The sequence below is a fragment of the Anneissia japonica genome, unplaced genomic scaffold (genome assembly GCF_011630105.1).
Source record: "Anneissia japonica isolate Jap-2015-1 unplaced genomic scaffold, ASM1163010v1 scaffold287708_len1499824_cov190, whole genome shotgun sequence".
Taxonomy (NCBI): domain Eukaryota; kingdom Metazoa; phylum Echinodermata; class Crinoidea; order Comatulida; family Comatulidae; genus Anneissia; species Anneissia japonica.
In genome coordinates, this window is record NW_022752295.1 from 380,392 (window position 1) to 406,678 (window position 26,287).

A 26,287-nucleotide genomic window follows, 5' to 3' on the forward strand; every position below is an offset into this window, starting at 1 on the left:
AGGTTGAAAAATACAGGGGGAGTTTTTATGGCCCAAAATAGTGATTTTAGACCACATTGGTAATGTAATTCGACAGGCAAATTACAGTAATATTTTTAGCAAATTTCTTTGAAAAAATTTCGTAGGCATAGGGTCTAGGCCTAGCTAGGTATACAGTAATTTCATTTTACAGTAGTTTGGAACGATATCAGGAGTGGGGGTGGTGGCAGTGGCCTACTAGGACTACAATTTATTTGAAGCTATCTTGGGTCGATCGTCCACACCAGTTAGGCCCAATCGTCTGTCACCCGAAGTTTTCATTACGAGGATCAAGGACGTATACTATCTAGGGCTAGGCCCTAGGCTAGGCTTAGATTGCTGCCGTCACTCTGCTACGTATACTACTACCGCATAACAAAGAAAGCGACCCATGCGGTGCATTCTTAAATTTTACACACATTATTGAAATGTATTAGACGATAACATGATATCACTGACTGAACGATCTACCACCCTCCCATCGCAGTAACTACTGTACTGAACTAGGCCTAGCTTTTAGGCCTCATGTTTTTGTGGAAAGTTTGACAGTCGTTATGTACCCGACAGTCGGCTGCCTTTATATCTTCACTTGTCTTCAATTTGCATTCATTCAAAGGGTACATTGCTGCATAGCCAACTGTCGGGGATATAGTACCTTCATATGACTCTACTCATACAACAGAAAAAAACGTCGCATGAAGTTAGTGAAAAATGGAGATCTAAATGAAAGAACGATGTATTTCAGCAAGTATTAAAACCTTTTTGTTTTATTTTAGGCCTTCTTCAAAATACCTATGCCACAGCAATTGATTTTTTTTGCTGTAAAACCAAAATAGTTTCATCCATGCCGACTTGCTGATCGGTTAGCGTGAGCCCTGACTGAACTCTGCAGAAACTTCACATTGAACTTCGCATTGCGAGGTAAAACAAAATGTCGGGAAACTTTTTCTTTGACACATGTGCATTTGCATATATGTCTACACACACACACGCACACACATACTACACACAATAAAAAACAGAGAAAAAACAGTGAGAGTGATTACAATAGTTCCTATTGCATTGCATGCATAGGAACTAAAAATTTGTCCACGACCCAAACATTGGGTCGCGACCAATAGGTTGCGGAACTGTGATTTAAATAATATAAAATGAGCAAGTTAGATATTGCATTTTATTTATTGTATTATAAATATCATGTACTTTAGCTTACGTACATATTTAACAATAATCATTTTTATATAACCTACATGATAAACTAACAAAATCTTGAATTTAAATTCATAATTATTATTGGTTCTTATTAAACTTAAAATATAAATATATAATATTATATACCTGTACTATCAAATATTCCATATCGTTAGAGCCCTGCATAATGTAAAGTAGTAATTGTAATATTAACTTGTTAATTATATATTTATATTAACTATTAAAATTAAATATAGATATATAATAATATTTAATGAGTTAATAGTACTATTACATTATTAAAAAGGGTTTCTAATGATGAGCAATATTGGATGGGTCTTACTCTTGGATTAAATAAAATGAATAAAATCTTTACTTACTTTCTTCTGGTAGAGGTGCTAATTGGTATGTTGTCGTTGTGGTAGGGATGGATGTTTGTATGGAGCTATTCATATAGGGAGAGTAACCTGGGTAGTATTGGTTCAGAGTACTGCCATAAGCACTTGGATATGTTGTGCTGTAGTCTATACCCTGAAAACAAGAAGAGGACATTTAATTATCTCTATACAATATGGAATGAATGGATGGATTTATTCAGTGATTTATTCGATGAAAGTCTGAAGAAGACTTATTTCCAGTGAGTCCTTCGGGTGGTAATTGGGCAGTAAACTGAGATACAATTCCTTACTCTTTTCCGAAGAGTGTACTGAGTCTTTAACATGCACATGTGTCTTAATGCATGCGAGACCAACAGCGTACAGGTCTCATCCGTAAGATTGTGCACTCTCGTAACTTGCATTTTAGCCCTCCGGCTAAAACACAAGGAGCAACGATGGGTAAACATTGAATTTATAGGATTCTAATCCAACACAAGTATCTTAATGCAACATTCATATATTTATCTTTTAATTATTTACAATTGTATTAGATTATTTAGAACTGTTGACTTAGTAATAAGGTACAGGTACTTTGATTTCTAAGAAGATTCAAGATCTCTTCAGTGTTCATAAAAGGAGATTAAAAAATAATATTCACATAAATTTAGAATGAGCTACTAGTATCACTGAATATTAAATTTTCATCATGCTGTACATAAAAACCTCATATTTAGGAAAGTGTGAAGAAATATCATTTATGCGGATCTGTGGACCTGTTTTATAATAATTATATATGCCCAAAAATAATAATAATAATAATTCTGGATTTATATAAAATATGATGCGTTTCTGCATATAATTCATATACCGTAGCAGTCAAGGAAGGGAGACCAAAAGGTGTGTTTACCTGTTGAGGAGTACTGCCAAACACTTGTGTATTTGTTGTTTGTGTACTGCTTGTTGTTGGATACGGGTATGGGGTGCTGCCTGTAAAACTACTTCCTAGACAGAAAAAAAAGTATATAAAAAACATTTATATAATGATACAAATATTGTTTTATTGACAATACATCAAACATATTTTTATGTACCATTGTTCTATAGAGCCTAGTATAAGGCATAATTTTTAAAAGTCCTTTTTTATTAACAGTTTAACAACTATCTCAATACCAAAATCATATTCTTGCATCCTGGTATGTTAATGTTTTTGACCAGAAGCATTATCTAGGCCTACTGTAGGTTAATGCTTCGAAGCAGCTTCTAAAACAGATACCATCTACAACCATGATAAGTATGTGTTGTTGTCAGAGAGAAATGATGTAGTGTTATCATGTACCTGACTGCTGAACATTGAGGATAGTACTTAAGTACATCAGTAATTTGATTAGGCTGGTGGTAGAAAATGCATATTTTCATAAATAACAAATTATATTTTTGTTAATTTTGAAAGTAGGAAAGGGGTTTATTTCCAAGGTGGGGTTATATAAAAAAAACTATGGTATAAGTATATATGTTGAGCCTACCTGACATTGAATAAAAGGGATTTTGAGTGCCTGGAAATCCTGATCCATAGGCACTTGGGAATGCCTGGCCCTGTAGTTGACTTTCAGATTTCAAGGAATTTTTGCCTTTAATAAAAAAAAATTAGTATTTAAGTAACAATTGTTATGGATTATTACTGACATTTGATATCACCAGAAACCATTAAGTTAGTTTGAGTTGATATTATTGTTTCATTAATCCTAATATCAGTAAAATTTTTTTGTCTGAGCCTGACAGTGTTTAATGCACAAAATACTCAGAATGTGTGAATAACATTTGAATAAAACTCGCAAGTATTTCATCAATTTGAAGACCACCTGAGCTACAGTACTAGCCTTGTGCTGCTATCTAGAATAATAACAACATACATCTAGGCAGGTTACGTGCATGTGAACAGGTGTATTATTTGCTCTACTTACCTCCATATGGCATTGCTAGGCCTGAATATGACATTTGGCCGGATGTTTGTGATGGGAATGGGTATGGAGATGGGTTGCAGGATGAGTAGGATCCTTGAGGTGTTGAGTTCAGAGCCTGAAAGTTACTGCCCTGTCCCGGTTGAATTATGTGAGGGTAGGTTTGGCTGAAGAAAAAAAAAGGAAAAAAAAAAACCCCATAAAATCACCATTAGAGCTCTTATGATTGAAATATTCATTATCAAATGAGACTTATCAAAACAATTTATTTCGTTTTTTATTTTATATCATCGAAAGATAAAAATGTTATTTTTTATTGAGAAATGAAAGGAGGTCTATGTAGGTCCATACATGCCAAGTTGGAGGTAGCTAGTGGCTTCAGATTTAACAGGAAATAAACCCAATTTGCGTGGGTCGAGGGCCCACCTAGGGCCCCGACAAATTTTGGGCTTAGATGCTCTCTGGTGCACTCTGAATAGATCTCTAGTGCTAAAGAATTTTGTAGCTAGAATAGGAACGATACAATTTCTGATGATTCTAGGCCTGATACAGAATTGCGAAGGTTTCGAGTATATCAATAAAAAGGTTGGATTTAATTAAATAAAGCTTGAGATTAGTGGAAAAGCCCGAAAATTTAGGGGAGTGGCTTGAAGTTTGGTCGAAAGGCATTAGGCTCACGCCGGATACGCGAGACTTGGTAGGTACGTAGGTCTGAAGACACTGAAGTTTAGACCACCAAGAAAAAAAAAATTGATTAGGAATCTGAGGCTATATGATACATGATTACAAATAACAATTCGGTTTTCAGTTTGATTCAGACTATTAAATAGAGCAGTAGTATATTTACTACAAACTTAGAAAGTAAAGGATGAGCTATGCATATGTTTTCATTAAAAGGCATACTTAAATATAACACTGTACTGTACAAATAATATTTTTCAGGTTTATTATTACCAGATACTGCAGTCATATATCTTGAAAATATCAACAATTGACATTCAACATAATATAATAGTTTAAAAATAACATGATTGATTATTATCTTTGTATGCCAGAACATTCATTTTGCAACAGGTTATCTATGGAATGACCTTTAGAATAGAAGCTCTAGCAGAAGTGTAACACAAGAAGAAAACAGAAGTGGGAATCATAATACACAAGGATTAGTGCAAGTTAAGAATATAAACAATAAGTTTCACTCATTTAAGATTCAATTAACAGTTTGTTTATTGTGATTTCAGAAAAGAAAAGACCTTAACATGCGTCAATGGTCAATTGAACCAGTCAAAAGCTTGTCATTCACAATGGAGGAAGTATTTGACAAAGTACAGTAGGGATGATATCTTGAAGTGTAATCAGTTTCAAGTTCTACAGTATATAGTATTAAAGTGCCCCACTACAAGATGTACAGTCTTTATCAAACCAACTATGATCTGATATTACTTACATTTAACAATACAAAAACCGAAAGGTCCACTGATTAATCTCAGATAAGATAGTATAATACATACTCCAAGTATCGAAACGCACGCCATCGTGTCGGGATTCAACGAAACGATGGCGTGAATTTCCATACTTGGAGTATGTATTATACTATTTTAACAATACAGTACTGAGGTTGATGGCAATGCTTTTAATTGAGCAAGTACACACTGACAAAGGCCAAACTAAATGTTACATTCTCTTCTCAATTTTTTTTTTTTTCTCACAGAGGTAGAGTTGACTTGAGCATTGGTTGGCTGAAAGTGGTTATTTTGCACGTCTGTTGTGTGATCTGTGCACAATGGTCAATCAATTTAATATTTATTCATGAATAACTTTTCAAATGCTTAAATGTAAACAGTTGTTTTTCAAAAGGTTGTGACAAACTATAATTTACTCTTGAAGGAACTTAAAGTAGGTGGAAATCGAATGTCATATGGTAAACTATTCCATAGAACTGCCCCTCGATAGCCAAGACTTCTTTTTTTTTATTCGGTATTGGTTTTGGCACAATCAGTTTAAGATTATGGTCATATGTGTTACACTACACAAAAGATGTGTAAAAAAAAAATGCTTGATGTGATCCTAAATTTTGTATGTGGGTGAGACAGATAATTTAACAAGATTTTCCACTTGCCCTAAAATAAACATATATCTTGTTCTCTTCTTCATCCCTTTTCAGATGCCTCATTAAAAAAAAAAAGTTTCACAAGCCAAAACATCTCAAAATATTTTTCAGAATTCCAAACACCCATTATTTAAAGCAATATGTGACATTATCAGTCTGGATAAAATCATGGAGGTATAAAATAGATAATAAGATCATGTCTATGGGTGTGTAGAGACCAACATTGAGGAGAAAGATAAATGGGCCATAGGGGCCCCTATAGGGGCCTATTCTCCTCTTTACTAATGAGAAAAATCTTGGCCTAAATATACTAATTGTAACGCAGTTGATGAATTGATGAAAGTAACAAAGAAACAAGAGTGACCGGTCACTGGTCTACACGTTAAACTGAGGTTACCTCTATTCAGCGTTTAACACTTCATGTATGCACCTTTCAGAAAAACGACTTTTTGTTGACACTATTAAAACATGCTTAAATCATGGTAAATATACTAGACAATGACGTAATTGGGTTTTCGGCAAGGGTTCATAATTGTCAATAATCACTACCACCGACAGAAAAAAAATAAATAAAAAAAATTATGTAAAAAAATAAAATGTCTTAAAATTTGAAAAAAATAAATAAATAAATAAATTGAATACCAAGGTGCTATTCCAACTCATGACATTTGCTTCCTTAGAACACATCATTAACCGACTGCGCCATCCATTTGACATGTCCTATTAGTGGTAATTGCAGTAATGTACAGTCCTTGTTTTGTTTTGTAGGTGTAGAGGGGCACCCTGGGATCAAACTTAAGAAAGGGCCATGAACGTTTGTTGGAAATTACTTATAGTTTATGTGTACAAAATTTTCTGCATGTCCGTTCAAAACTGGCTATGCTGGATGATTTTAAAGTTTGGTAATAACAACACAAAGAACAACAAGAACAGCAGTAAGGTTCTGGCTCTGGGGTCCGCTGTGCCTGGACCCAAAACAGACTCGATGTTCCCCATATCCCAGGCTCACCAAGACAATGACAAAGCGTACTGTATGTTGAAGACCATGTTGTAAAGAGAAAAATACAATGGGTAATTCCATGGCCTATTCTATTTCACCAGCTACATCATCATTACTACTATTTCTACTTCAACAGAGTTGATGAATTATTAAAAAAATTATTTCTGTCACACCAACAGCTAGTTGTCAAAAAAAGTCCTTCTGAGACAGGAATTGAACCCAAGAGCCTGGAATTAGAAGGCAAGCATCTTAACCACTAAGCTTTTCAACTCCACTATAAAATTAAAGACTTAATACCTGTAACTTTAAAAGCTTTAAAACTGTTACCCTTAAAATAAAGCCCTCTAAGAAAACATTTACCTGAAATGGATTTGAAAGAAATGATATCCTTTCTTTTTCAACCGAGTTAGCTGGTAGACACACTGATACGTGGCCTATTGTGAATGATGTCGAGCTGTAATATGATTTGCTAATAACAGGATGAGAGTAGGAGGGTGTTGCCAACTTTACTGGACAGATTTACTTTTGGTATCATTTCATCACGTGATCATATCAGCATGATATCATGCACCAGTTTACAATTTGGAGCCACATTGTCCCAAATATCAGGTACACTTGTAATAGTTTCCTTTCATTACTTCTCTAAATATTATTTTTAAAATGAAAATATTATCGTCATTCTATCAAAATAGTTTTTTTTGTTCTTTCTAGCAGAGATAAACTTTTTTTATACCTTGTTTAGCGAACCTTCCGTCTACCAAAAATGGTGATTTCAAGTAAAAATAAAATTATATTTTTGGCCAGTTTGCACACCCTCTGCCATGTAAAAATGGAAATTTCATAAATAAATATATTTATTTTTATTTCCCCTGTACTCTCCCCTGAAATCTCCAAAAATAAGATATACATTTCTTCCTTAATTATATAAATTTAAAGCATATATCAATCTGCTTAATTCATCGATAAAATTATACTTTTATTTTCTCCTCCGCCTAGATGGCTTTGGCAAAATCATTTTACTAAATGAGAAAGCAAAATTTAATTTTTTTTTTCTTTTCCGCCCTCTTCCGACGATTTAAAAAAATAAGTTTGTGCAACAATGTACAAAAAATCTTGCTTAATATGGAAGCCTGGTTTGGAGGGTTAGAAGGATGTTAAATCATAATAAACGGACATTTATAATGCGCCAGTATCCGTTGAACACGCTCATGGCGCATATCATGTATTATACTGTAGCTGTTTAATGAACAATTATTTTGGAAACCAAGGTGGCATGAGCTTAAAGATATGGGAAGACAGGATGGAAATGTAATTTTGATATGTGATGAATAATAGTTTGTGACTATCATTTTCAGGACCCGGAATTAAAAAAAAAACCTAATAAAAATATCAAAAATAAAAGAAAAAAAAATGAACTAGGAAAAACACTGTAGTTCCACTATATCCTTCACAAACAAGTTTCCTTCAACTTTTAGAAAATAATCCATAGGCGATGTGATAGAGGAAATGGTGGTATATCTATTATGATAATAATGATGACAAAATAAAACCCATACACGTGATGATGACAATAATGGCATGATGAGGAAGATGAAAAATGCCAATGACAATGAACAATATTAATAAGAATATTGATGACAACATTAGAAAGAATAGGCCTAAATATGGTTAGGCTTTAGGCTATGAAAGAAAAGAAAAACATAATTGTCTATGGAATATACCAAACAAAGGGCCAATATTTTTGTGAACATAAAAACATTGCATATAATTTGTCCTCCAATTAAAAGATTCATTCATTGTTTTTATCATTTTCAAGTAAGTACAAAACATAGTCTTTTCCTATATTTCTGGTGATTGTTGTCAATTTGCGATTATAGATTTCTTTTTCATAAAAGAATATTACCCCTCCCTTAGCATATGCTTTGTATTGTGAAAATTATTAAATAAATGGAAGGCCATAGTCTACATGTTTGAAAATTGGGTTTCAATAAATTACAATAAACATCATTCAACTAACTTATAAACTTATAAATATTCTTGTTGATATTATACTTTAGTAAAATAATTGCAATAACGAATTAAAAAAAATAATAAGTACAGTAGAGGAATGAGGTTAATGTATCTGAAACATTCCCAAAATGCATCAGTTCCGCAATTCAATGAAGCATTCGACAGAAGACTAATGATACAAGTTGATGCAGGAATTTTAGTATGTGGTGTAGTGTATGATTACAGATATCGGTGATAGACAAATAAAACATTACATTAGCTTCCGTTACAGAACTATCAAACTTGAATCAATATTATGCAAGTTTTGATAAATGGGACATCCATAATACTATTATCCCAAGCTAAACTTTACCAACAGTTCTTAGATGAAATGTAGAATTTTATAATTGTAAACACACAAACACAAGAGAATGAAAGAAGGTATATTTTTTAGTAATACTCTTCAAAATAGATAAGGAAACATTTTTAAAAACAACCAAATTTAAACATAAAATATATAAGAATAAAAATACATCATGAGAAATGAGAAAAATATTATTACCTTCCAAAATACTGGGTTGCCGAATATTCACTCTTTGTTCGTAAATTCATGTCCAATGAACTTTGACCTGTGATACCGTTACCTGACCCTGGAAGAAAGGTTAAGTAGAAAACTGTTACACATTTTGCAGATAATTCAATGAGTTAATCATCATTTTTAACATATTATTATTAACTAATTTTCTTTCATTAAAAAAAATAAAGTATATTAATCATGAATTTTATTTTAATGAAAACCTAACAATATTACAAAATTGAGACAAAGGAAATGGAAATATGATTCCTATCCTTTGTGGACAACTCATTCAAAAGGTAGGAATCAAAATAAGCATGTTTATTACAATATAGGCATATAAATAGTGACACAATCTTAACATTAATTTAACTTATTAAAAATGTCAACAATAAAATTGTAACAACTTGGCAATATATGCTAATTCATATTTTGTGCTAGATATGGACATACTGTATAAAAATATATTATACCATTTGTATTACATATTTATGATACAATGAATTTACCATAAAGATTTGTAATCAACAGGTGAGTAAAGATAATAATCATTGTTAGGCCAAACAAAAATCTCATGTTACTATCATATATTAGCAAACATTTAAAATGTCATCATCTTTCTCCTACCATTATTATCATTTGTATTACCATCCTTTTTATATTCATCAAAATCGTTATCTTAAATCACCAACATTATTCTATTCTAATATCACTATCAATCATCATGTGCATCAACATGAATCATTATCATCATTATATGCTTTATCATCACCATGAATCAATATCATATGCATCATCATCAACATGAATCATTATCATATTGCACATCATCATCATCATGAATCATTATCATTATCAGATGCATCATCATCATGAATTGTTGTCATTCTATCTTCTTTTTTGTAATTAACTAGGTACTACAGATTTAACAAATTAATGCATTGTGTTGAGCAGAGCTAGCTCAAAGACATAGCTAGCTGTAAAGCCTATGACATGCTCTGTTTGCTGGCCCTCCACAGGTCACTTAATATTGACAATTTCTGAGCACACAAACAACTCATCTCTGCTCCAATATTACCACAATCACTTTCACATAACACTCTCAAAAGCAGTCACATTTAAAGAAAATGAACCAAAATTTATTATTATAAATTAATCTGAAAAGAAACTATAATACTACATTAAACCCAAGCAGATGCAAGTAGACCCGCTGGTCTGAGGTAATACAGCTTCAACTTCCATGAAGTAAATAAAGATTAGAATTAGTATTTGTCTCACGTAAAAAAACAGGCATGGTTATTGTTAATGCATGATAGTTAATGTGCCAAACAAACATTATGCAAATGAGGGTTGATTAATCAAAGCTAATTAATGCAAACAGTTGGTAGATTCTGCTTGAATGACCAACAGGTCATGGGAAAATACAAGATCAGTCACTGTTCCCACCTGTAACCTAATCGAGATAGCGAATATTTGCGGTTTAGGTCTCCCTGTTGACGATTGGCTAGATAACGGGTGCTTCACTACAGGCCTACTGTACATAGACCTGTGGAATAACAGGCCTAGTTCATCAATTTATTGCTGCATCAGTAGGTAGGAAAGGACATTATGTCAGGCTAACATCACAGGAACAATTAACCGTTGTGCCAAATAGATACTGCTTATAAATGAAAATTAAAATTCAAAGGCCTCATGGACAGTAATTGATGAAATCTTGAAAGTCGTACTGACGTACATGACCCAAACCTAATATCTTCATTCAGATAAAAAAAAATGTCAAGATAAACTAAATGCATATAGACCATATTAACTATTAGATTTTGAAATAATATTTTTTCAATAAAATGCATTATGAATTGTAGGAATTTTAATGATCAAGTGATGAAAAAATATAGTTAACATTCCATGAAATGAATAACTTAAAATATCAAGATAGGTAAATTATGTTCTTTTATAATTAATGGAAATAGTATGTATGCTTATGATGTAAGATGTGTGCTTGTGTTAGTTGAGCATTGCATTCATATACTAAAGTGTACAACTATGGTATAGGTATGCTTCTTTTGGACTGTTTTTATGTTGGCATTTTGAGATGTGTTGGAGCATGCGTATGTTTGGGAACATGTGGGTGAAATACAGAACTGAATAATAACCACAAATGTCAGGAAAGTTTACTACTGAACAGAAATAATTAACTGGGATTAAGTATACAAGGTGTACCAGATAATGTTTGGCATGGTCCATATTCAAATGTACTACATTTTATCTCAACTTCTAGTATAAATGAGATCTGAAATGTAGTAAATACAACCTTTTTAAAATTTCTTAACTTTTTCTTTTGCTAATTCTCTTCCCCAGATACAAGGAAGTGAAGCAAATAAAATTTCTATAAAAGCACATGTTTATACATGCATGGCGGATGGTCTATACTATCACAATGCACTAAATCACTGACTGCTATACGTAGAAGGTATGGAATTTTATGACGAGATGATTGAGAACATACTTAAAATACTAAACAGAAAGTTAAAAAAACTCCAAAGACTGATTATTGATGTAATTTACAGCTCATTAAATAAATCACACATAACTATATAACTTCTAACCTCCTCTCCATTTGTAGGCCAATATTTTCTTCTCCCCTTCCACACCTAATTTGTTACACTTCAATCCTTTCACACATTGGGCCTACACACACACAACTTCCCCATTCAAGCACTCTTCACCTCATTGCTCACCAACTTATTTTTGATTTGTTATTTGCATGCAAATAGTATTCTTTGGATATTTAAATGGTAAATACAATCAATTTATTGTTTAATTAGCACATTGTTAAAATTACTGTTTAAAATAATGCGGTCTAATTGACAGTTCAGAATCAGTCCCAAAAAAAAATTAAACATTGTAAAGTGTACATGTCCATTTCATTACATAATTTTCTTTATAGGATTTATAATGAAAATAAATATGCAATAATAATAATCATATAATTAATTAAATGATTGACTAATTACAAATGACATAAAATAAGAATTAGACTTCTAAAAGCCAAATGTGTTATATATTTATATAGCAAATAAATATATTAATACTGATTAGCTGTAGATTGATCCAGGGTGCAGGCAAATTATTGGATGATAAGCAGGTCGATGGTTAGCTATGATATCAAATGCAGACAACAGGAAACCTACTGGGTAAGACAGAGCAATGCATGATGGGAACACTTCAAACTGATGGGAAGGCATGCACAATGCCTCTCACCTGCGAAGTTTTCTAAGGAAGATCGGTCATGGAAAGCGCCCCCTACAGTGGATGAGGTGGGCGTCGCGCAATGGCTTATAGGCTCGGACTTGACTGGTGAGCAAGTTGTTGAAGAAAAGAAAAGAAGCAAGAGAATAATGATAATAATAAAATATAAATAATAAAATAATAAAGAATACTAATTGATAAAGTGTTAATTAAAAACATTAACATGGCACAGTAAACAGTAAGAATTAATGCACTGTTTTATTTAAATATATATCAAAACCAAATGATTAAAATGATGATACAAATTTACAAAAAAAATAATGACATTAAATACAACAATACTTTAATTTAAAATCTACTGGTGCATCAAAATTTTCTTTCAAATGGTTGAAACATTATAACATAAATAAGAATCAATCTTGAAATTAAAATAGTTAGTTAATAACCTTGATGACTCTTGCCTTAATCTAACTTTTGATTTATAAATTTGTTATTAATTTGATTTCCAAAATATAGTAAAACAATATATAATATCTTAACAAAATTTCTAAAAATTTTAATATTAATAAATATGGACTGAAGGCTGAGACAACTGAACTTATACATACTGGTAGTTATCTCAGACTGAAGTAAATAATGACAATAATCCTACTTAGTATAGTACATATTATGCCTACACGGTACAACTCAAAAAATCTAAAATGGTACTGTCTTTAATAATGCATAGAAACCAGCATCCACAACAAAATGATTATTTGAGTTAAAATAAATGATGAATGTAGTCTTACAAAGAAAATACAATAACTTACATTATTTTGTGCACATTTTAAGCACTTGGAACTTATTAAGTCCTGATGACTAATAACATACTGTCGTATTACTGACCATAAATAACAATGAAAGTCGTCCAATGAAGTATTGTTTATCTAAAGTTTAATGGTGGGCTAGGGTCATTAGTGCCACTGACTACACAAGACAGTCGATTATTAATCAACATTGTTGAAGCCTCATTAACCTAATAGGCTTACATCATTAAAATTAATTAACCAAATGGTTGTGGTGCGATACAAAACTAATTAATAAACAGGAAATCCAATTATATTATTTAAAATTTATTCATCAAGGTTGATTTAGATTCTTTTTTAAATCAAAATTTGTTGTTATTTTTAAAAATTTTCATTAACTTCAACAATTTACTTATTAGTATTACTACTACCATAACAATAAATTTTTGTCTGATAGCGACCATAAAAGTATTAAAAGCAATTTATATTCCTGTTAATTTAAACTTTTTCATATTTCGGTCTGTACGAACACACAATGCTAAGTTATGCAAGTCCTTAAAAAAATAGTGAATAAAATTTATATTTAGGTTTTATGGTTTAATTTTAAACTATTTTGAGACACTACAGGGACACCCCTATTAAGGGGAAGTGTGATAGGAGGCACCCCTATTATGGGGACGGGGACACTTTCTGAGTGTGCCAAATGATCAAATAACCCCTATTAAGGGACAATTTTTTTTATATCGTATCACGAATACAACCGTCTCAGAATAAGAAAAATTTACTCAACTTTATACATTGACACATTTTGAGCAACTTATTAAGAAAATCTTATCACCTTTCTAACTATTATCACCTTTCTACTGCTGTTTGTCAAGGGCGATCTTTTGTTAGACTACGTAACAATAACAATAATAATAATAATAATAATAATAATAATGTTTTAACTGAAATTGAAGTGCAAAAAGATTTTTGAATCAAGTAAAATAATCCGTCTTTGTTTGGTAGTTAGTTTGGTGCGTTTTAAGTATTTTCATGGTTTGTTGTTTTGCTTGTATCTGTTAAAAGGTGGTGTTCTGTTCTCTCCTCTTATTTATTTGATTGAATTTTGTATTTTGAGAATTTTTCCAATTTTTTCTCTGTTTTCATTTTAATTCTTCTGGTATATGTATGAATAAATTGTCTGTTTTAATGAAATTTTTCTATTGTTTTAAAGTTATTCTAGGCCTACTACTTTACGTCTCTGTTCCAGAGGTTTTTTGGATAAATTGAAATTTTAATTAATTGATTTAAAGTTAAAATTGAATTTTGAAATTTGAGCAATAAAACAGAATTTTCTCCGCAAATCCTTAGCGTGAATATCGGTAAGGCCTACTACATGTGTTACTTAGTATAAACCAATCTTGTCAATTTTGACCTTAACCATGGGGATTTCTTTTTCTTTGTTTTTTGTGCACTTTCATAGGATTCTAATTCATTCATTAACATTGCATCATGAAAAAATAAAGGGAACATATAAAACTATTGTTGTTTTAATCACGTTTCTGCTGATTTCATATTATAAATGAATTGTATTTGCATATTGCAAATTATTGCTATAAATTAGTTCTAATTCTACTGGAACTAATTAGGTCAATAAAAATAAAATTATAAAGAATTGTATGTCATCGTTATATGAAAACATGCCAAAAACTCCTATTAAGGGAACAATTTCATGTTTTTGTTTAGTGTCCCTATTCAGGGGACACCCCTATCAAGCAGAAACTTTTTTGGGTCCCGAAGGTGTCCCCTTAATAGGAGTTCTACTGTATTTTGAGACATTATTACTATAAAAATGATAACACCGATGTGGGAAAAACTTTTAAAAAACATGATTTCATAATCGGGAATATCAGATTCCATGTTTATATTAAACAGGAGTGATCCATCTGATAACAATACTTTTGTGACACATGTAGTAAGTACAGCAAGAGGAACACTTGTACATTTTCCAGTCTTAAGTCTAATTTCTGATCTCTCTTTGTCAATTGTGCCTGAAAATAGTATTGAATTAAATTAAATTTATTCGGCATCATAGATAAAATAACATCAATATTGTGGTGACTTACTTGTTGTAGAGTTGGGAATGTTATTCCAACAGCTAGAATCTGTTAGACTTGTGGATTCAACAGTTGTTGCCATTGGAACATGATTAGCTATGGAAACAATGAGGAAACAATTCAAAAACAAGCAAACAATCAATCAAATAGTCTCATTAAAACATTCTCACACGATTACTTCATTGTTTTGAGCCCATATCAGCATGCTTGCTGAAATTGTAAATATTCTGAATTCTCTATATTCCGATTGGTGGTGTTAAGAATAAACTTACATCGAAACTACGGGCGATGCATTATAAATTAAGTAAAATTACTTGTAAAACTGCAGTAGCAGGATAGGAAGGGGAAGGATAGAAAAAGAATATTTGCTTTTAAAAAGAGACAGTCCTAAGCTGAACACGTTCACTTTTTGGAGAAGCAAAATCTAAATGCCCAACAAATAATGCAATGAAGGGAAGAGCTACATAATATTGTTTCTTAGTTCTGAGTGCGCATGTCCCCTAGAACTTCAGACTAGCAACACTTTTTGATCTATAAATAATGCAAACCTCGAACATACAAACATGACCCAACAATTAACTAAGAGAAAAGTACAAGTCAAACTTCGTACAAAATGAGAGAGTTCAAACAGGCAAATATTAACAAAGCATACAACTTTTGTTTTGAATACCATGCTTTTTCAATTCTATTTAATCCCATGAAGATGAATAGCGGAATGGACTGGTCAATTAATAAGGTCTACAGATGATTGGACAGTAACACATGCTACTATTCCCCTTTGACAACTGATATGGATCAACAATGACCACAGCAGTCACCAGTTATTATTTTAACAAATTCATCACATATTTTCACCTTTTCATATAAAAACCCCAAAATATTTTGAAAATACTGATATCTACAATTATAAATAAAATTACTGATGTATGAAATATATCATTATAGCTCTACAAACTAACAACTATTTAAAAGACTAGGTGAACAGTGAAGATGTTCATCTATGCGTAGTACAGGAAAGGCCCAGCAAAAACACAAAAAATTATATAATGCTCCCAAATATGATTTAGTTTATGTCTAATGGAAATATTGCAGCAATGTTGCAATTGGTCATGTGTTTTCATAGTGCCTTCCACAATAAAAAGTGCCTCAAATTTATAGATCAACAGGCACGAACGCAAAGGGGAGGAAGATGCGCATTACTGATTTTGAGATCACCATCACTACCATGTACATACAGGTACCTTGGTGACAGCTAGGCCGGCAGCTAGAAGTTACGTTAAATACAAAATTGCGGTACCAGAAAAAAAAGAAGATTTAAACATCAAATATGTTATTAAAACGCCATTATATGTTAATATATAATATCAAATTGTTAGCCGAGGGTGTAGGAAGAGACATAGTGTATGGCAGGAGGGATGGATAACATATTATATGAGAAACGAATAAGGTAGAACATAGGAAATAATAAAAATTTCAAGTATAAAAGTGACGATTACTTACTACTATTCCCATTGGGTGTTATTGTACACACTGAACCATTTGGGCTTGTGTGATTAGCTGGACTAGAGTGACCTGTAGATGCTTGCCCTGGGCTACCAAGTTGCCCTATTTCCATAGACCTTTAAGAAAATAAGGCATCGATTTAACAATGTTGTTTTTAAAAAAAATATGTTGTTTTTTAATTTTTAAACAGGTAATAACTTTTAATGAAGTAAGTAAATACTACCAATTTAATAAAACAGACCAAAATTGTAACTTACAATATGTATTTTTAATACAACCATAATCAGAGGGTGAAAATGTCCTTAAACTACAGAAAAAAAAAGTTGAAATATGCTGATATCTAATTATAGCAATTGTAGTATCTAATTTATTTTTAGAATCTTATATAAACATTAATTGAGTTCACATTCCCAACCAGAATTTTGAGAACTTGCTTTGACAAACATAAAACTAAATATAGTAATTCTGTTTAAAAATGCATCAGTGCAGTTATAATGATATACAACATTATGAATCACAATGTAAATTTGTTTTTATAGTTAAAATTGATTGTTTAAAGCAAGTTTCCAACAAACATTTTGAGAACCTGTCTTGACAAAAAAATGAGAAAATAATTCTGTTCAGAAATGTATCCTGATAGTTATTACAAAATACTGTATTCAAATAATTATTACAACTTTTCTACAGGCAGTTATTATGAAATAAAAATATAACATTAACAATCATTACTATACAATGTGAATTTGTATACTGTAATATAAAGTTTAGGACTACAGTAATAGATAATAGATCGTTAACTATTTCCTTGCTAACAGGAGGGAATTACACAAAGTGGTATACCATGCAATAAATAGGAACTTCTCTTAGATTGACTTCCTCAATAGATACCCACTAACAATAAGAAGTTGCTATAAAGTGTTATCAATAGCAACGACGCCAATAACCCCTACCTTCTTCGGAAGTTGCACAACATATCTATCATAAGCCTATTAAATGTTGGAAAGTATTGATGGTATTCTATGGAAATGCAAAATTTCACAAGCATTCCATAAAATCATTTTTTTATTGCAAGCATAAAAGTTTCACTCTACAAAAAGAACTGCTTCGCTGAATAATAAATAATTATAACACACTTTCTGGACATTGTGTTTAATATAACAGATAAATACTATCTATTTTCTGTGGACCATATTTAAGCATTTTGTGTCATTAAATGGAGCCTTAGGCTATGTTCACACACACGGCGTAAGGCTGGCTTAAGCACGGCGTAGCGTACGCCTTTGTGTGTGAACTAGGCAGTGGCGTTGTTAAAGCCACTCACTACGCCACGTCCTTGGCGTTATTAACGCTACCTGCAGACCCCAGATTAGCTAACGCCACTGAGCTAACGCCAGTGATGCTTGAATGATTTGACGTCATTTCAAGAGATTGACCAATCACGATTGCAATATATTAGCTACTTTGGTCTCTTTCCTGTGCTCTCTATAAATGAAATGGTAAAGGGGTTCTTTTCTATTGCATATCTTAGTTATAATGTATATGATTTGTTGATTTTGTTTTGTAAGATATTTTAACCTATTTAGACTGTCTATTAAAACCTGCAACACCAACAATGCTAGCTGAAAAATCAAAGTAAAATTGTTCATTTAAAATACAATAATCATATAAGTTCACTACGAACAATTCACCCATAGGTCTATATTACTACTAGTTTAACGCCAGCGTTAATATAGCGAACGCCGTTTGGATTTTTGGAATTTTAATCCGTGAATTAGCTTACGCCTGGCGTAAGCTACGCCAGTCTTACGCCGTGTGTGTGAACATAGCCTTAGTTTCGATCAACTAAGTGGCCCTGATCTGTACTTAACCAGTAATAAATCACCAACTGCTTGTTTATATTAAGTCATTAGCAGAAATGAAGTTAAATTAATAAATCAATAGTACATGTTAGTAACTGATTTGTTTGAATTTATGTGAATGTTTAATAAAATCTACAAAAATAACCAAACCACTCAGGTAAAAAAAAAAAAAAAAATTAAAATAACAATGTGGGGATTTCCCATTGTGTTTTTCTTTTTAAGCAATTTAAGATTTGAATTACAAAATTTCCAGTTTTTATTGTTTAATAAATGTGTTGAAAATAAATTGTTTCAAAGTAAAATGCTTGGTTAAAATTTCTGTTTTAATGCCAGTAATTATTTCAAATAAGCTTATACTGTATAAAGAAGCAAATTTGTAGCACCAATTCCTGTTTCTTAACAATTAGAATTTATTAACCAATACTGTACTTAATTTTTTTTAAATATTTAAGTATTCTAAAATTAAGTATTCTAAAATTTTGCCTAAATTAGGTGTAACTTATTAAAAGTGATTCTTTTAAATGTTTAATTTAAATGCCAATATATCTTTGTTAAAATAAACTATTGGAAAATGAATTTCAATACGATGCAAGACTTCATTTGTGTAATGTTTCAAAAAACAATTTCACCAGAAAATAAGGTCAGGTACTGTAGGAATACTGACGATAGATACAACAAAGTCTTTCCGCCTACTCAAAATTGTTTGAAAATGGGAGAGAAACTATTTTGTTTAAGTTAAAAATGTATTAATAAATAAAACAGGTCTTACAATGAATAAATGAATAAAACTTAAATTAAGCCTTACATATAGGTTCCTCTTAAGTTTAAGGCATACAGTATTTGGATAAGATTCTGTATTTCACCTTTCATTGCCTTTGTTATAAATAAACAATCGCAGTCATTGTTTATTTCCATCAGGAAAATCCTATTCAGTGCTAATTTTTACTCTGCTTTTAAATAAAATAAACAAGTAATATATTGGTAAATCTATAAATAGAATTTTACATAAATCTACAATATATATACCCAAGCTGATTTTAAAACAATAAGTCAAGTATGAACTTAGTCAATGATGTCTGTAATTTTATACTACCAATGACATACTAAACTGCATATAATATCCCTGATGATATTGTTACAACATCAGTAGTATCTGGACCATATCATAACACATGGCTTCAATATAGGCCTAACAACGGTTCTTTAGCTTACCTGCAGTCTGTGGTAAAAGGCATCTCCTGCTAATAACTCTCCCTTACACCATCCAAATTCCAAAAAAAAGTTATTGAAAACACCGTATAAGTATCAACCAAATAGCCACTAAATATTTATAGTAAAATAAATTTTTCCTTCAGAAAAATGCAGGCATGATCTAAATATCTGACTGCATACTAACGCTGAGTCCATTAGAGTGCATCTTTCCTGTCAAGAGTTGGTGGTTGGTGGCTGGCTGCTTGCCTAAGCAGTATACTCAAACATTCTAATAATGGATTGGACCAATACACAGTATAGCCATACACAGTGCTTCCTTGTATGCAAATGACTGCAAAGGAGCAACATTTAACACAAGCCCTCGGGGGAATATACAGAGCTCAGAAGAGCCAGCAAGATTCCACCACTGTGTAATTAAAACAGTCCCAAGCCCCTGTAGGTATATCAGCTCAGAAGGGGGTTCGAGATGCTCTCTGTACATAGCCTACAGTTCTAATTATCACTACTATCTACAGAAGTCTTCTATAGGCTTTAGATCCCTGCTGTGCTGGCTAAACTAGTTAATACATGCTTTTCCCATAGGACATATAAACTTCTTGTTATGCCATAAATTTCATGCCAACTAGGACAGGGGTTGAGATAGAGCTGAAGCAGAGATAGAGCAAAAGGTAGCCAGCTAGCGGACGATTAATATCCGTTGGGATATATACTACAAAATGAATTTAATGACTAAAACATTATGTTATGGTAATAATGATGTAGATATTTATTAACACTTGTTCGACTGGTGACAGTAATTATTTTGACTTGTACACTTAAAAAGGAAAAGCAAGTGATAATAATTATCTTTAAATTGGAAACAATTTATGACAATTAATATACCATTTAGGTTTAGTTAATGTTTTTTGCTCTGTATATTAAGTACGGTTAAAGTATATAATGTACAGGGAAGACAGAAAAAATAAATATTGAGGAAAATAAAATTATGAAAATTTTTTTTTCATAGAGAATATTATAAATAAATATAAATAATAAATATAATATATAAATATAAATATAATTAGGAATATATAACTAAATATATAACTACAAATAAAGTCTGAATAAAGAATAAAGAATAACATAATATATAGCTGGAATTTTATCTTTGATATCCAAACAATGTCAACATAACATTCACTTCAGCTAGATTATCTAATAAGAATACTATGTTTATACTTAGCTTATATGTCTAAACCTTAAATGGCCTACACTAACAGTGCTAGCCATTAACTTTAGACATAAGAACATAAAGTCATAGGCCGAATAAAATAATACAAATTATTATATATAGTACTATATATTTTATGGAATTCCAATATGTAGGCTAAGTTTTTTATAAAATGTTTTTGTCAATGCATATTCATATTTAAGAAGGTTATTAGCTTTTAACTGTAAATTAGAAATAGAAAAAAACATAATTAACAGACACACATAAAATTTTAAATATATTTATTTTCTTTAAATATAGATTCTTAGCTTATAATCAATATAAATCTATTGTTGTAAAATTAAAAACTAACAAAGCATTCAAAAACCTATATAATGAAAAATACATAGCTACATTATTAAACTATATTATTTAACTACCAACCCAAACAAAGTAATTTTTATTTATTCAAGACATTTACACAGCACACACAAGAAAAAAAAAATAAATTGACACTCCTGCCTACTAAGCTATATATAAAAAAAACAATTTAACTGAAATCTCTGCAGTTTTTTAACAATATAATTACTAATTATAGTTACAATCAGACATCTACTTACAATCCTTATATTAAAATAATTGATGCTGACATTTCCATTATATTCTATTATCTTCTCAGTGGTAACACAGATACAGTATATTTTTATAAGCTAACAGAATACTGAATTATATTAAAATGGTTACCAGGCCCTCTATCATCAAAACAAAGTCAAGTAGTCTCTGATTTACAGACTGTACCGATGCATTTTTATAAGTCAAGATATATTGTCAGGTTAAATAAATTTGAAAAAAAGAAAAAACACATGAATTGCAATTAGCGGATGTTTTATTAATATCACTCCTGACATTGCATTGGACCTTTGAACTGCTACAATGCTAATTTCATAATTTTTATGACAGCATGTCTATGAAGCACTGAAATATGATTTTATTATGTTCATTTATGGACTGTTCAAAGTTGATAGCTTATGTAATTTATTAAAATTCAAAAATTTAAATTTAATTTTGAGTTTTCTTCAATTTTTGACTGGCAGTGTAGTTTAAAAAATTGTATTAAATATAAATGTTCATTGACAGATAAGGCAAAGATTTTAAAAAGCATTACCAAATATTTTTTAAATATAATTATTAAAATATATACACCCTGCCAGTTATACTTGACTATGGAAAGTACTGTAGGTCTTTTCATCCTTTTGTTTAAACATGCAAGATTAGAAACATATAAATATAATTACTTTTTTCATATCTGATAAAATCATTGCTGAAAATTACATTGTGAATTCTTTTCAAAAGAGCAAGCCTATCAAATTAATATCCTAAATAAAATATTTCAATAAAACTTTCAAATAATTTTATCCGCTTTATTTTTGTTTAAATACAAATGCAAAAATCTTTATTATTAATAGTTTTGTAGAACTATATTCACTTTCTTTCTGTATTCTTTTTCCAATTCAATTATTAATTTTGTTTGGAATATAATAAGCATGAAAATAAACTGCATGTAACTGTGAAGTTCAAATATATACTTTAAAGAAATTTATCAATTAATCTATCAATTAAATCACATATTCTTTAATTAAATTCCAATGAAATGAATGTAAGTCAACTAACAGAAGCATCTATCAAATACCTTAATTGACCAATCAAATCAATAAGGGTTAATGTACCTATCCATCAATCTATTACTTGACCAATCAAATCAATGCATATTAGCTAATCAATCTATCAATTAACCAATCAGAATCAAGCTTCTAACTAGGTGATCAATCACAGTTATACTATGCGTCTGATACATCATTGAAATGTAAATATAAAAAAAAACAGAGAACAAACGAACAAACAAAATACAGAGCCCAATCAAACAGAAAGGTCTTTCCACAAACACTGTAAGGTTTGGTCAGCTAAAAAGCCACAAATTTACTCTTCCACTGAGTGATGTAGACAAAACATATTGTAAAGCACGTAATATAGGTTAGGCACTGAGAAGGTTAAAGCCTAGAAACTCTCCAGTCTAAATATTCAGCGTACCATACTTCTCAAACGTTCGCAATCAAAATTACCGATCTACACAAATTTCATAGATTTTTTTTCCCTTCATGGAACATGCCACAGTTGATTCCTGTAATTGTGAATCTGAACATTGCTCTGAGGCATGTGAGCAAATATATCACAACAAACAAACAAAAAAGAGAGACAAGGGTTCTGCTACTGTCGGTCAAACAGCCTCGGGTCATGTTTAGCATAAAGGTTGCAGCAAATGCAATAATCGCTGCACACATTTGATTCGATTTCGATCAATCTAAAGTGACCAGTGTATCGATGGACAGTGATTAGATTACCGGTCAAAACTAGATTGAAACTGACCATTTCTTTGTTATATACTGTACCTATGCATAACAGCATTATGAACAGTGTTTTATCATATCCTATTGCATACATTTTAACAGAATTCATCTTTATGAATATTCTGTTTAAAAGATTTATTGGTACAAAGAAAAACATTTAAAGTAATCATAATATGAAAAAATGAATAATGTATTTATATACTGATTGGTAGATTAAAATATATATTTTATATTCAGACTGAGAATAATATCATCTTTTATACATTACTAACATAACATTACTTTATAAGATAATAATAACAATAATATTTATACTAAATTAAACATTATTCTTACTATATATTAACCAAATATACCACTAACACTAAATAATGTTGTGTGTTGTGCAAGTATATAATTATGTATATCCAACACTGTTCTTATTAAGTGAGAGGCAATTAGTTAGTTAATCCATAAAATAGACACAACATATTAAATAAAATATGCCTACAATATTATCTACAATAAATAACATTAGTGTAAATATTATTGATAGTATACCAACTGAAACTGAGACATTACAATCCAAATGGTTCTGCTTAAAACCAAGATACCATCAATTAATATTTGTATTTGTAGCATATGCCATGAGGTGTACCGAAAACATGTAATTATTTATGTGATATTTACAAACTAAAATATTTAATACAATACAAAATCATTTACATTATGCCTACACTATGTTACTTTATAAGATATAATATTATTCATACTATATAATATCATCAAATAGATAGGCCTACAATATTATTTAAAAATACATAATATTATTTGTAATATAGTCTAAGACTATTAACCCATGATTATTATATAACAAGGAAGGCTTTGTTTTACAATATTGATAAGACAATTATGATACAAACTATTATATAAGGTACACATTTTGATAACAATTATTTTCTAAAATACAAATCTTATTCTTATTTATAAACTTATGTTAAATGTGTAAGTTTATATCAAAAGATAACAAAGATTATTTTATAACACACACCATTATTATTATTATATTTATATTTGAAAAAAAACAAAAAAAAACTTATACACATATACATATTCAGTTTTACCATTTGTACTAGTATTAAATTGTATGATGTCAGAATATCTATGAATTAAAAGTACTGTAATACATTGATAAATGATACAGTAAAACCAAGAACGGTAACCATATGGACTGATAACAGTTTCAAAACTAATTCTGACATTAATTATCTTTCTAAACCTCAACTGACACACATAGGCCTAAAGGTGTTTGTTCAGTCACATACTAGTACCCAATATTACCACAATCAATGAACTACTTAACATTTTGGTGTTACAATGTATAAAGGAAATTTACATATATTACGCCTGATAAAAAAATATTATTAGTTTAACCCTATCTAGACTGGAAAAATGATGAGGGAGAGATGCTCTTTTTATTTGTTATTTTGCTAAAGGCAAATATCAACATTGGTTTGTTTGCTGGTGCACTGATATTCAAAGTAAAGCATGATTGAGATAATACAAACAATATCTACTATTTAATAAAAGAAATGAAAAAAATTATAATTAAAAAAAAAAAAAAAAAGAATTTCAAAAAATACTTGTTTTTCAGTACCATACAGTAGAAGACATGCCCGGGAGGGTGATAAACTAATGATTTTTTTTATTGGTCCTTAACATAGTAGTACGATACATTAATATTATGATATATCATCGCAATTTAGAATAAAATTAGGATTCTCTTTGTTTTAATATATGTATTAATTTTTTATTTAGTGTTTATTATTTGATATGTAGCCAATTCAACAACATTCACGATATACTATAATTTTGTATGGTCTAATTTAATTTATCTGTCTAATGGTTCACTTTAGGACTACTTAAAATTAATAGCTTCAACCATTTCCAATGGGTGATTTTAAAAATGGTCTGTAATTTCACACAATCAGCAGCCATCATAGCTGTCCCCATTACACCATCCCTCATAACTGCTGTTATGACAGCGATTCTGGTAATACTCATTAGTCGCGTCTTCGCCTAGTTGGCTTCAAACGGGTCTCATTGTGGTAATTTAACTGGCATTATTGCGGCAATTTGATTGTTTTCATCCATCCATCTTGTTCATTGCCAATCCCAGGTAGAACATACACATTGGTTTTTAACCATTATGCTGCTTAGCTTTTATTAGTTTGCCATAAATCACAAAGATTGCGGCTGAATATCAATCGAGCCTGCACATCTCCAGTCATATTGCATTGGTCATGCAGTTTGGAAATATTTATCTCTATCAACGTAATTTCACAATATAAATATTTATGGAATTGTATTTACAAAATGAAATCTCTCATGACTAAAAACAACTCCCATCTCCTGCCATCTCTAAGCCTCATAATTAGATGTAAAGAAACACAACCAAGCAATTTTGACATAACAAAGATACTATTTACTAATGAACTGGGAACAAGTCTATACAACTGTGGGTGTATAATACCCCCATGATTAAGGCCATATACTATGGTGACCTTATTATTATATTATTACTTTTCCATGTTTTTTCATCTTAATGTTTAGATAAAATGTGGGATATAATGAAACATTTATCATTGCTAATGGAGTGAAAATTTAGTGGCTATTACAATGCAAATATAAATTAATGATTTTTACATCAGAATTAATATGTTGGTTTTTGTTTGTTTAAAGTGGGTTCCCATTTCACATGTGTATTATTAAAATATTCACTCTACTTAC

General features: G+C 30.7%; 1 protein-coding gene and 1 long non-coding RNA gene across 4 annotated transcripts in view; one reads left to right on the forward strand and one right to left on the reverse strand.

The window, feature by feature from the left end:
• Positions 1 to 26,287, reverse strand: part of LOC117122203 (eyes absent homolog 1-like) — an 83,624-nt gene that overhangs the window by 29,279 nt on the left and 28,058 nt on the right. For 2 of the 3 annotated variants that reach the window (XM_033267709.1, XM_033267707.1), the window contains exons 3-10: positions 16,851 to 16,969; positions 15,360 to 15,446; positions 12,479 to 12,571; positions 9,206 to 9,293; positions 3,548 to 3,711; positions 3,110 to 3,214; positions 2,494 to 2,588; positions 1,590 to 1,740 (exon numbers count right to left, since the gene is read on the reverse strand). In XM_033267709.1, the coding sequence (XP_033123600.1) occupies positions 1,590 to 1,740; positions 2,494 to 2,588; positions 3,110 to 3,214; positions 3,548 to 3,711; positions 9,206 to 9,293; positions 12,479 to 12,571; positions 15,360 to 15,446; positions 16,851 to 16,965 (898 nt within the window). In that variant the 5' untranslated portion in view covers positions 16,966 to 16,969. Of the gene's footprint in view, positions 1 to 1,589; positions 1,741 to 2,493; positions 2,589 to 3,109; positions 3,215 to 3,547; positions 3,712 to 9,205; positions 9,294 to 12,478; positions 12,572 to 15,359; positions 15,447 to 16,850; positions 16,970 to 19,924; positions 20,384 to 26,287 lie in introns of those variants that run through there. The other variant, XM_033267708.1, reaches the window with a different exon arrangement.
• Positions 10,670 to 12,435, forward strand: LOC117122204. Its single transcript, XR_004447684.1, has 3 exons — positions 10,670 to 10,810; positions 11,576 to 11,687; positions 12,317 to 12,435. It is a non-coding gene; the product is annotated as an uncharacterized LOC117122204 (long non-coding RNA).